The sequence below is a fragment of the Lonchura striata genome, chromosome 1 (assembly GCF_050655825.1).
Source record: "Lonchura striata isolate lonStrDom1 chromosome 1, ASM5065582v1, whole genome shotgun sequence".
In the NCBI taxonomy this organism is placed as follows: domain Eukaryota; kingdom Metazoa; phylum Chordata; class Aves; order Passeriformes; family Estrildidae; genus Lonchura; species Lonchura striata.
Genome location: NC_140703.1, coordinates 6,100,439 through 6,113,581, shown reverse-complemented (window position 1 = coordinate 6,113,581; position 13,143 = coordinate 6,100,439). Strand labels below are relative to the sequence as shown.

At 37.9% G+C, this 13,143-nt stretch overlaps 1 protein-coding gene across 3 annotated transcripts in view; it reads left to right on the top strand.

The window, feature by feature from the left end:
* Positions 1–13,143, top strand: part of UVRAG (UV radiation resistance associated) — an 81,145-nt gene that overhangs the window by 11,626 nt on the left and 56,376 nt on the right. For all 3 annotated transcript variants that reach the window (XM_085590150.1, XM_021532428.3, XM_085590104.1), the window contains exons 2-6: positions 4,143–4,260; positions 5,656–5,690; positions 7,436–7,597; positions 8,417–8,491; positions 9,910–9,995. In XM_085590150.1, coding sequence (XP_085446276.1) covers positions 4,143–4,260; positions 5,656–5,690; positions 7,436–7,597; positions 8,417–8,491; positions 9,910–9,995 — 476 coding nt within the window. The remainder of the gene's footprint in view (positions 1–4,142; positions 4,261–5,655; positions 5,691–7,435; positions 7,598–8,416; positions 8,492–9,909; positions 9,996–13,143) is intronic.

The following is a 13,143-nucleotide window of genomic DNA, read 5'->3' as shown; positions in this document are numbered from 1 at the left end:
ATGAAACCTGGTGGTAGGTTCTGCTCTTCAGATCTCTCCTACATCTTTCCTGATCAGTCTTTATATGTATCTTTGGGATAGCTGTCTGCTTGTGACCTGTGCTATCTTTACAAGCAGCAGTGTTTTTAAAATATAAGCTACTCAGGATTTCTCCTAATGAAAATATCTCTTCTCCTGGTTTATATCTTCAACATAGAAGGAAGCACTAATTTATTTCATGTGAGTCAACATGTAGTTGCTATATAGCAGTTGCTTTTAATCAAATGCAACTTAGAATGCAATTAAAGCTAAGGATAACCAGGCCTGTAATGCAATTTCACTTCTTCACTGGCTTTCTTGGGAATTGCAAAGGTCTAGGACAATTGTAACCAAAATAACTTGTGTCACAACCCCCGTGAGAATGACCTGTTAGACCTGCTGTACTACTGTGATCCAGATACACCCCTGTTAAGGCTGCATGTACTGAATTGAGAACTGTTGAAAAGGTTATACTACCTTTTCCATGGTATTAGTTTTGCAAAAATAACTTTTTTTTTTGCTGTAGGATATCTCACTAAGATACTTGCTGTAGATGCTTCTCTGAGGTCTTCAGTCCTGTATTGCTGGTAACTTGTAAACTCTTTGAGGAGATAGCAGTGAAAATTAGCTATGCTGATTGCATATTTTGCTTTTTTTTTTAAAATGAAAACAGGTCCCACACTATCATCTTGCACTCACACTGGCCTTTTTCTTTTTGAAGTTAAGTGCGTAGATTGTTTTTTAGCCCTTGTATTTTGAATTTTAAGGTGGACTTTTATCCTGGGGGAATCCTCCCTCATGATAAAGATTTCTTGACACTTTTACAGAAAGAGCAAAATAGCTGAAACTTGTCACTAAAGAAAACTGACCCTTTTTAGCACTTCACCAAAAAGTAGGAGGAAATGAAAAAATTGTGTATTATCTGCAGCTACTGTATTCAACACAGAGCGTACTGATTTATTCTCTAAAAGGAGTTGCTTTTGCAGTTTGAAATGCTCTGGTACCTCATTGTAAACTGCCTTCCCCTTGGCTCGTGGCAGTGCCAGGCCCTGTTGCTCCACACTTCAAGCTGGTGTTTCATTCCAGCCATTCTCTGCCTTCAGCCTCTTGCTGCTGTGTTGTCCCCTCCTTGGTCTGCTCAGCTGCTTGTCCAGCCATGTGGTGAACCATATTGAGGAACTGAGCTGGTGAAACTATCCCAGGAGAAGGGAGAGGTGGTTAGTTTCTATCCATGTTGGTTGCCAGATATGATTCTGTGAGCAGCTGCACAAATGCTTATTTATGGTGTAACGAATGAGAAAGGGTGATGCAGTGTTGGAGGTTGGCAGTGTTTGGCTGATGCTAGCTGAGCTGCAACACAGTGGGGTTTTTGTTTTGTGTATTCCAATGTCTCCACTCCAGCACAAAGTGATATGAAATGCATAGGAGGTAACACTAGATACTTAAAACTTCCCTCAAAATAATGGTTGCTTTGTCACAAAACAAAGCTCTTAATGAGGAATTCTAGAACCTATTTCAGTTGTCTTTGGGTATGTCTTTGTAGCTGATAGTCTGCTTTAAGCTAATTATATTTGATCAGGAGAGGTTGATTGACTCTGAATGTTGCCTGTGTAGAATCTGGGGAAATTTGAGTATTTCTGTATAATATCACTGAACATAGTGGGTAAACGGGAAGATTTATTATCAGGATTCAAGTCTCTCTGTATCATAACTTCACTAAACAGATGGGAGGAGAGTTCTGGCTAAGCTGGAGACTCAAATAGACATTGATTACCTATTGCACATTGAGTTCTTAACTTTGTTGTGGTCTCATAGCCCCAGATTTAATGATCCTAAACCAACCAGTTTAGGAGAAGAGAGACTTTAACCCCCAGATCCTGAAGGGTGCAAGGAAGTCACAAATCGTGGAGATAAGGATTCACATCTTGTTCAGAGGTGCAGGTTAGGACACTCGTCATTTTTTGTTTATTTGTTTGATTTTTGTTTTTTTTTTTCCCCTTTTCTAACCTCGTTGACCTCATTGTATACTATGAATGGTAAGAAACTTGTTTGACTTCGCTTGAGAGCTAATCAATGAAACATATTACTTAAAGCAGCTAAACAAATTAGTTTGCAATCCTAAAGAGACCTGGAGAAAATTGCTGTCTTAGAGTGCAGTATGGGTTGTTCTTTGTAAGGGATGAAAGGAAAAAAAAAGATACCAAAAAAGAAGGGAATGAACATGGTAGTTGATTGATTTCTCTGCTACTGGTGTGAATTAAAAGAGTGATGGCACATAAAATTCTTGAATAATTTTTATAGGTAGCAAAATTCATGTGCAAAGCTGTTTCTTAAAAAGTGTTTCAGTTGCACATAAAAACAGCCACAAAGCTACCCAACTTTGAGAACAGATGTGAAAAAATGTTAAAGGGCCATGTGACTTCTTTTCAGTGAGGCTTAATATTTCTGTTGACATTTTTGATACCAGTTTCTAAGAAAATAAGACCATGTAGTCTCACAGAATATTTTTTGTTGGTTGGGTTTTTTTTTTGTTTTTAATTTTGTAGTTTTTGTATATATAAGAGGTACCTTGACATCTCATCTCAGGCTCTGTTTATATTCTAAGTCATAAACAGACTTTGAATGGAATGACTCCATCAGTGATTTTTAGGCTGTCAAACAAAAATTTAATATTGCTCATATCTTTCCATAAAGGAAAAGTAATATATCACTGGAGTGGTGTTAAGTGATATAAAGTGTCACACTATGATTCTAAAACAGATTATGGCCTTTCAACTCGTCTTAAAAGGCTTTTAAGACTAGCAACAAACGGGAAAATTGTCTTTTGGTTTCAAAAGCTTTTAAAATGTGCTTTTGGTCAGTCAGTTTTTAAGGTGCATTCAGCCTTTCAAATAAAGACACTTTTGGCAAATAAATGGGGTAAGATGAACTCTGAGGTAAAAGTATGCACTAAACCAGTTGTTTGAGGCTTGTGGGTGTATTGTGGTGATCCACAAAGTATGTGGAGCCATTTGTCAGCGTCCCCATGGTAGTGGGTGAGACACTGGTGAGTTGAGAGATTGATTTGGAAAATGACACTGAAGGATTTGGTGAGAACTTTATGTATTTGAAGTGGCAGTTTGCTGAGTGCAGCATTCATGGGAGGCTGTATGAAGTATGGGTCTTCAAAGTTACAATAGAAACAACAGCTAAGCCATGATTTAAGTGTGACAGTCCTGCAAAATTGCTTTGTTAACTAGTTACATTTTAGAAGATGTTAATAATGTAAAATATTTGTCAAAGATTAAGGGTGTGGTGTGCCTTGAAGCTAAGGGCACATTAAAGCTGTTGGGCACAGAGAGGTGGGGGAGAGAGAGATTGATTTGATCTGATGATTTTCATTCAAGGTGCAGTACTGTAGTAAACCAAGATAATGTTGGGGTTGGATAAAATCACTTAAGCTAAATATTTTAGACCATATCCTGCTGTATTAATTCCAAGGGAAAAGGACTCTCTCATCACAGCAGATGGTAACTGACAGTGGAAATCTCAAATTTCACTGTGCCCTTAATTTCCCCTGAAAATCTTGATATGTTTTCCTTATGTATTTTACCTTTATTTAAGGTTGTTAGAGCAGTTTCTAGAATTACTGTGGAATCAGGAAGTTTTGTTCAGCCAGTTCCTTATGCCTCTGGATTAGGTGGTGGATTGTTTGAGCTATTTGTCCATTAATGCTTGTTGAAAATAGCTTTGGCTGGGAAGTGATTCCAGTGCGATGATGCAAAACATCTGGGTGATGCTGCTGCTGTGTTTGAGGTCAATAGTGTCAGATTGCTTGAAACTGCTCAAAGAGTTGGGGTGATTTTGTCATGTGGGATAAAAATGACATACAAGACATGAATAAGAATATATTCTCTTGAATATCAGTGTTGCTTAATCCAAGCTTTTAGGTGCTTTTTTCTTGTCCTGTGGCTTTGCTGAATCCTGGCTGTTTACACTTGCTGTCTGACAGAGAAAATTGAGTGTTTGGTGAGATTTTTTTTTTTATAGCATTACTTTGGCAATCATTAAAATGGTTTGAAAAAAGAGAAAGGGTTAATTTTAAATCTAAGAAAATTATTTGAATTTTTTTCTCTTATTTTTAGCGCCGTCTTCGTCATCTTCGGAATATTGCTGCACGTAACATTGTTAATAAGAATGGTCATCGCCTCTTGGATACATACTTCACTCTTCACTTGTGTGATAATGCCAAGATCTACAAAGGTAAACCAGACTTACTATCAATCTTTTTGCTAGTTAATCTTTGAATTATTACGATAAGAATTCTTTCTTCCTTTTTTTTGGTCTTGACAACTTTCTGCCATTAGTTGCATCACCTTTGCTGACACTGGAATAGAGCTCTTTAATTTCATGAAAGCTTTCAGTGTTAGCAGCCAAGGAGGCAAACTGATGACAGGTTTTGTAGCCTTTTAAATCAGCCTGTTTTTGTCATTGTTCTTCCCTGAGTGATGTAAGAAATTGGGAACTTCCAAGGGGACATAAAAGTTAAATCTTTTGGAGCTTTGGTTGCCTTTTGTGAGGAAGAATGTCCCACTCTGTGCATACCAGTTGTTTTACAGAGCATCCATCAGCACATATTGTTACCAAAGTTTTCAAAAAACAGAATTGTCAACCAATGACATGGAGCATCCAGGCATCTGTTCTAGTTTAGATAACTGTGCTTGAACATTGGATTGCCTCTCTTTCTTGCTTTTCTTTCCCACTACAGTATATAGTTCATTGTAGAGAGATGTTATTAAAAATGTTTTCATGCTCCTTTTGGTGTGATTGGAGATGAATTTTGATTTTCTCCTAATTTTTATTTTCATCTGGTGCCGTGACACATCTGGTATCTTGCCTTGCTTTTTTTACCAAGGTTGGTGTTTTAGAAGGATAAGAATACAAAACTTGAGCTTGCTGCCTGGGCTTTGTTGTGGTGGCTGGTTAAACCTATTACTGATGACTGTTTCTTCAGTGTTTGGTGTTAGGGACTCTTTTGCACTTCATCAGAGCTTTATCCCTGGTCTCCAGTGGTCTGGGATATTGTACAAAATCTGTATTCCTGCCTCTAGAGCTGTCTAAAGTCTTCAAAGCTCTTTCTTTGACTGGGAAAGCCAAGGTGCATGCACCAGCAGTTGCTTATTCCCATTTAAATACAGGGTTGTTGGCACCTTTGTCAGGTAACTGGGCTGTTTACTCTCTGAGCACCTGGAACAAGTCACCATTGCTCTTCAGGACAGTGCTGTAATTAATTTATCCAAACTGCTGTGTTCCAGGAAGATGTTGTATGGCAAAAAAGTCATTTTTGCAAATGTCATCCAAATTCTGTTAACTACTTTGCCATGTTCTTTTCTCAGAAATCAAACCCTTGTAAAACTTGAAGATTATGATGAGTAATGATTAAATACTAAATTTAAATAATGATTTGTAATAAGTAAGTGTGAAGGAGTAATTTTAGTCAAAAGCATGACTGCATTTCAAAGTCTATCTCATAAATCAGTTACTAATAAACTGGACCCACTGACATTTGTCTTTCTTGATTGTTGCTTATTTTGGTTTTTTCTGTTTCACATACTAAGATATGTATCTAAAGGTGCTTTTTTACTTATTTTTCTTTAGAATTTTATAAGAGCGAGGTGATCAAGAATTCTCTGGTAAGTTACTTTAATGTGGAAAAACTTTGTTTTAAAAATGGTGTATTTAGTGGAGTATATTGATTTCTCTGCTGAATACCATAACTGTTTAATGTGTCTTTCCACTGTTTGGTTCTGTTAGGAGCATTGTGTTCTTCTCCTCCTTTTCAGATTCTTTTCATGAGGGTTAGAATAGGGAGCTATTGAGTAGTAGAAATGCTGATTTCTATTAACATCTTTGTGTTGTGTGGGAAAACTGCAAGGAACATGTACCTGCCAGATATATAAATGTATTCTTTGAAGAGCTAATAGCTGTAAGAAACTGAAGTTTGAAAACATGTTAGATTTTCTAAGTTTTTCAGTTTAGATGAATGAAGGGGCCAGAACTAAACAGTTTAATACAAATGAGGAAGGACAATAATAGGATAGGAGTAGGATGTAGCAAATGTTGGCTAAGGGAGTTTGAAAACCTGATAAAGACTTTTTAATGCCTGCATTAAGAAGGTAGAAGTGCTCCATTTATAGCACCCTGGGTAAATGCTTTGAAACCCTCCTGAATTAAGGAAGACCTGTCTGCTTACTCAAGGCTGCTAAGTTCTCCAGTTTTTCTCTTGAGTTGTTAGGATTTTTAGTTCTGTCTATTCTAAATCAGGAAAAGGAAAAACACAAAAGGAAACTAACCACAGGATATAGAAAATAGAATAACAAAAATCTGAATAAAAGATGTCTTGAGGACATCCTGTATATAGCCTATGGGTATTTGAATGACCCAGTATTCTTGTGCCTGAATAGCTATGAAATATTCCTTCTTGTTACGAGAACTTGATTAATGCATTTCTTCTGTAATTCTTAGTAGGTAACTTTGCGTCTCTCTTCTTTTCAGAGGCTGAAATTCAAATTGACTCATCCCAGTTCAGGGATGCTAGGCCTTTTCCAAGTTACTTAAGCACTAGAAGGGAAGGCAAGTTCTTTCATGGGGTGGTGGGTTCCTACCTTTTGCTACTGTTTCTGTGTTCAGCAGAAGAAGGAGAGAAATAAATAAAAGCACATTCCCATTTCTGCTTTTGGACACCCTGTTGTCTCTTGGCACCAGTAATGGTGGATTGACTTGGTTTTGTTACAGCTTGGGTCAGTTCTTTAGATGTTGTTAGAGATGAGTGGAAATTCTTGGAACACATCGTCTTTGCAAATCTGAGTTCTGGTGGAATTTGCAGTTTAGCTTAATGTGTGCTGGTTCTGAAAAGCTCCAGGTGCAAGTCTGATCTCGTGGAGTAAAGATGAGCTTTTAGTGACAGCATTTGAGGATTGAGCATCAGTCAAGAGGAGAAGAATGTGAACAAGTATGTCAGCAAGTTCTGCAAATTTAATTATTGGGGAATATATCACCATTTAACTTTGGGAATACATGCTATACTCTGGTTTTCAGAAGCTGAATCATAACTGTGAAAGGAATGTTACTTCCATTTTGAAAGTTCCTGATTTGGTTAAACTGAATTAGTAATTTATGAAGTAAATTCTTTTATGTCTTGTAACGGAAGGAGGAAAAACACTTCCACAGTTTCTGAAGTACTGTACAGCATATACCTTTTAACTGAGGAATTCTCTCTAGCAAACTGGGTAAGGAAGCAGCAGAGCTTGAAATGGTTGTTCCTAATTCTTAAGATTTTTAAAAATCTTTGAGTTGGGCTTTGCTGCTTTTTGAATTGTCAATTTATGGACTAGTTTCAGCTTGTTTCAACTGTATTTATCCTTCTTTGAATACTTAGAATCCAACATGGAGAAGTCTGGACTTTGGAATAATGCCTGATCATCTTGATACCTCTGTCTCCTGTTTTGTTGTGAGGATCTGGGGTGGCAAGAAGGAACACTTTCAGCTTTTGATTGAATGGAAGGTCAATTTAGATGGGTTAAAGTACTTGGGCCAGCAGGTAATGTGAAAATATTTTTTGCCAGCTTTTTTCTTAAGGAAACAAAACATCTGGATGAATTAATATATAGAATGCTGAGAAAGGAGATTAGTGTGTTTGAAGATTGTATTTTAAAGTTTGATTACAGATATTCATGTTAGTTTACATCAGAGCTTTAAATCATAAAATCATATAGTGGTTGGGATTGGAAGAGACCTCAAATATCCAGTTCCACTCCACTACCATGGGTGGAGACACCTTCCACTAGACCAGGTTGCTCTAAGCTCCACTCATCATGGCCTACTTCCAGGCATGGGGCAGTCACGTCTTCTGTAGGCAACCTGTGCCAGGACCTCACCACCCTAACAGCCAAGAATTTCTTCCCAATATCACATCTAACCCTGCCCTCTGGCAGTGAGAAGTCATTCCTCCTTGTCCAAAGTTCCTCTCCAGCTCTCTTGGAGCTCCTTGAGCCACTGGCAGGGGCTGTAAGGTCTCCCTAGAGCCTTCTGTTCTCCAGAACAAACTCTTCAGTCTTACCTCTGTTTAGTTTCCATCCATCTTACTTATTTTGTCACCTGGAAATGCAATAATAGGAAAGATGCTCTGTCTAGTATTTCTGATTTCAAAATAGAATGGCTGAACATGGTGACTGTTGCTAAAGCTGTGAAGCAAACAGGTTTTCCATATTAAATTCAGTTTTCTGTGAGCTTTTGTATACTTCTAGAATTATAGGTGATGAAAAACTGCTTTAGACTCTTGGAGCAATTTGTGCTCATTTGGTATGAAAATTTGCAGTAAGCTGGCTGTAAACTGATTTGTCTTCTTCCTTTCCTGCAGATCCATGCAAGAAACCCAAATGAGATTATTTTTGGTCTCAATGATGGTTATTATGGAGCTTCATTTGAACAGAAGGTAGGAGTATCTTGCATTTGTTCTGGTTTGTTGGTACTGATGACAAACTGAAATTCAACCTGTGAGATTAATTTTTCACATTTGGGTGTGCAGAACATTGAAATGCTTTGTTTTGAGAAGGAATAGTTTTTTCACATGACAGGTATGAACTAATATCTTGCCTTGGTTGCATGGATATCTATGATATTTTGAAAAGACTTGAAGTGTAGCATTTAGGGTCCAAAAACCCTCTGGTTACTGAAAATAAGCTTTGACTGTATTCTTTGAGGCAGGCATTTCATTCCAACATAGGACATATTGAAAGTGATGTGGTTGTTAAAACTGATTTTCATGGCAAGCTTTGGTTATCAGTCTGAAGCCTAGACTTTGTAGGTCTTTAATGGGAAGCTATTTGCTCACGTTGCACCTGTTTTACCCCATGGGTTTTTCCTCATGGATCTACTGTAGTATTTGTGCCTATCCATCCAATATTATCTCTGATTATTGCCTCATTGATGATGTGTGGCCTATGGTTAACACAGTTATGTCAGGAGATGTTAACCTTTACCTCTGAATTTCAACATCTTCTGTATGGAGGCAGACTTGTTGGGGCAGGAAAGACTCTTTAGGCAGAATCCATCTCTTATCTGTTGGAAAGCTGGCTGATTACAGGTACGAGATGGGGCTGCTTTATACACTAGAGTAAGTGCCTTTTTTCCCTGCAATCCATAATCTTTCTGACAGTGCTGCCAGTGGCTTGACCTGCTTAAAATTCACCTTATCATGTAAGGCAACACTTCTAAGTTTGCAACTTTTCTAGGAATCTGTGTGACTGTGGCCTGATATGGAAAAGTTCAATATCTGACACAGCATGGGGAATTGCTGTTTGTCTGTTAATGTTTTGATACCTTTTGAGCAGAATGGATACTCTGGTCTTTTAAAAGAACAACCTTACATCATTCTTACTTTGTAACCTCCAGAAATTTGTTCAGGTCACTCAAAACAAAGATTATTTTGATTTTTTAATGTGTTACGGCATGGATAAAGGATGGAGCTTTATCTCATGTTTATGTAATTCTCTTGCACACAACTGAGTGGGCTCTCAGGTCTGAAGCTGAAGAATGGCACTGCTGTCAGTAGCACTTTTCAGTGTTTCTGCGCATAAAATTCAGACAGTTATGTATTATAAAATTCAAGAAAACACACTGTATGTCTAGAACATGGATAAACTGATGGGTCTTTTATACCTTTATAGGTAAGTGCTGTTATTGCCACCTTAAACTGTTTCTATCTACCATAGATAAAATATGTGTAAAGACAGATTTAAAATACATTAAGTGCAAGATCATTCATTCTACTAAAAGTACTAAAAGTGCATGTTCTTACTCAAGATTTTTTTTATTATTATTTTTAAAGTACTATTCCTTCTTTTCCTCAAGGATCACTCAGGTACCCTGAAGAACAGTCTTCTCCAGGTGGATCAGAACTGTGTTCGTAACTCTTACGATGTCTTCTCTTTGCTTAGGTAAGGTTTTTGATAATATTTTGTGCAGCTGTTGTAACTTCTGTAGTGTCTGTGTGGGAGGAATCTTTCCAAATATTTAAAAAACCCCAACATTCTGGTATGGAATGTGCACAGGAAATATCTGGGTTGTGCCAGTATACTTGTGTAGTGCGGAGCTGGGCTGTGCTGTGTGTTCATTGGTGATCTCTGGGCTTCTGACGTGTAGATGTTTGAGTGCTCTGAACTAGGACTGACTGTGGAGCTGGACAATACCTTGTGAATGTCAAAATTATTTCTGTGGAAAGCCTCTACTCTGTTCTCCACCGCAATAAATTTTTTAAAAATACCCGAGAACAGTCAAGACCCAGTTACTCCAACACAGATGTGGTCTAAGAAAGGTACAGTGTTTTTTTGCTTTTGAGTGGCTACTTAAATGTCTGTGGTGATAAAAAACATGAAGTTCTAGTATTAAGTTAAACAAGATGTAATTTTCCAGATCTGCTTTAATTATAATAGTTCAAAAGTATTTGTTATGAAAATGTATAATTGTGGTCCAATGTTATCAGTAAGTTGGTTTTGAGGAATCTCTATTTAAATGGCATTTTACAAGACAGGTTAATAACTTTGGTTCTGCAGTAAAGGCAGTAAATGTGCTATGAAGTCTATGTAAACATTCGACTTTTTAAAGCAGTTGTACAAGTTAAAACCATTTAACAATGTTGACAGTAGGTGTCAGTGTTGCCTATCTCAAGAAAGAGGAAAAGTCAGCTTAGGTTGCCTATATAGATGTCCTTATTTAAGCTCTCTTAAAATTTCACTGTTCTATTTCTTGATTCTGTAAAGCATATTTAAATTGAAGGCTGCTTTCTAAATATTTGTTTTCTGTGCTTTAATGGGAAACAACCAGGGGACTTATTAGGAAGTTCTGATTACATTCTGGCACAGTCCACTAGAAGAGAACTTGTACTACCTAACATTAACTCTTTGTCAGACAGAAAAAGAAAGATATGTGCAATGTACCCTGATTACTTAATTAATGAGGGTTTTTGTCATTTTGTGTTCACATCTATGTAGTATGAGGCACGTTCCAGAAAAAAGACTCACTATGGTAATGAACTTGACTAAGCTGGACCTCTGTGTAATTGATCTGTAATCCTTCTGAACATGCCTGACTCTTTTTCCTCAAGCTGACAAGAAATTAAGATGTCAGCTGTGACAAAGTTCACATTGTTGAGTGACCTGTGCTGTTTTGAACCCTGACTACTGGAGCTTCACTCTTTTTTGGGGATGTCAGAGTCCAGGCTCAAGTCTCTTACAGCGCTAGGCATGCTGTTGGGTTTAATTTCTATGAAGCTTTGTCTCTGAGCTGAGACATTCTCCTTTTTTATTTTATTTTCCCAGCCTCAGAACCAGGCCTGCTGCTGATTGTATTTTAGTGGAGGCTGCGTACTGTATCAAGGGGTTTACATTGCATTGTTTAGTTCCAGCAGAAGTTAGCTACTGTAATTTGCAACTCAACCTAGGTGTCATCTTTGTCTGATTTCATTGTAGTTAGGAAAGCTCGTCAGGAACTAAAGCAGAGTCTTCTCTGTGGTTTAAAATCCTTTCTATTCCCTTTCATGTTGACTCTGATTTTTTACAGGTATGTTTTCTCTGCTGCTGCTTAGCTTTGATATCAAGCTGAAAAGCATGGTGATGGTATTTGTTTTAAAAGAGTGTCTAGTCACTTTTTGTCTGGTGTTCTTTTTCTCCTACCAAGCAGTTTGGTTTGCCACCTCCCCCTGGAGTCCATGGTTGAATAACCAGCCAATGAACTCTTCCCAAAGACAGTTTGTATTATGAGATTATGAGTGTGTTCTGATAACTGTTCATTTAAAGAAGAGTGCATATCTCATCACTGAGGAGATATTATTTAAGAATGCAAATGTTAGTAGTGTTTCTCTGTGATCTGAAACTGAGATATTCATAAAATCACCTTCTAGTGACCCATGGCTAAAACACTTTGACATGATGTAAAATCAGCTTTTGTTTAGCTCTTCTTATTTTAGGGAAGATGTTTTTAAGACGCTGAACTGCCTTTTGAACTTCCCTGAAGTTCCTGTTTCCATCTTCATCTCCGTGAAAGAAGTGAACCCAACGGAGCTAGGAAGTAGAAAGAGTTGCTTTTTGCTACCCTATTCCTTGTGGCATGCTGGTAGATGCATAGAGATAAGGACAGGCAGAAAAGATCTAGTTAAATTTTAGAAGATGCACTGATAATTAAGTCTCCTGTTTCTAGCTTTTCTCTTTGCTGTCCTTTACTCAGAGAAGGATCCCAACTAAGCTGTGACCAAAAGCTCTCTAAAAGTTGCAGTTACAGATGTTCACACGGTGGAACAGGCACCATCTTTTTGTAGAATGTGAATGGGTCAGGAAAGGTGATCACTAATAAATAACCTGATACTTTTGCTCTAGCTTTTTCTGAGAGTATATTGGCAATCACATAGCAGATTTTCGGACTTGAGTGTAGCTAGCTACTGCTGCTGCCATCATCTTCTTCTAGTTGATGCAGAAATACACCACCTTAAGTGTGAAAAAGATCGTACGATTCTTCTTACCTGCTCTTAAATCACCAAGTTCCTCTGCTAAAACATCCCTTTGCTCGTGGTAAGTGTAGGGGGATTTTGTGATGGCCAGGTTTGGTGTTTCTAAACAGGAAAGATTTGCACCTGGAAGACTTGGCACTTTGTAACCAATAGGCAGCCAAGACCAGGCAGGCATCCCCCCTTGGCTTTGGACAGGCAAATCCAGGTGGCCTAAGGCCAAGATTAATAAATAGGAATCAGACCTCTAAAGTGCCTCTGTATGCTTAATTAAGCAGTACTAAAATGGATGAGCAGTTTAACAAGTGTAATCCTTCTTGGCCTGAAAACTTTGTGGGTTGGCATTGAGCTGTGGTGGCTTCCTGAAAAGCAACAATGGAGATGAACACTTGGGTCAGATTTTTTTTCTATTTTCAGAGGTTCATTAAGAATTTTCATTGGTGGTATCAGACTTTTGGACAAGTCTCTTCCCAGGCATCTTACCTCTATGGTGCTGAGCTTTATGGGAACTCAGGCTATTCAGTCATCAGAACACTAAACTTACAAGCCTGTGTTTTGCCAAAATCTGTAGCAGAAAGTAGCATGGG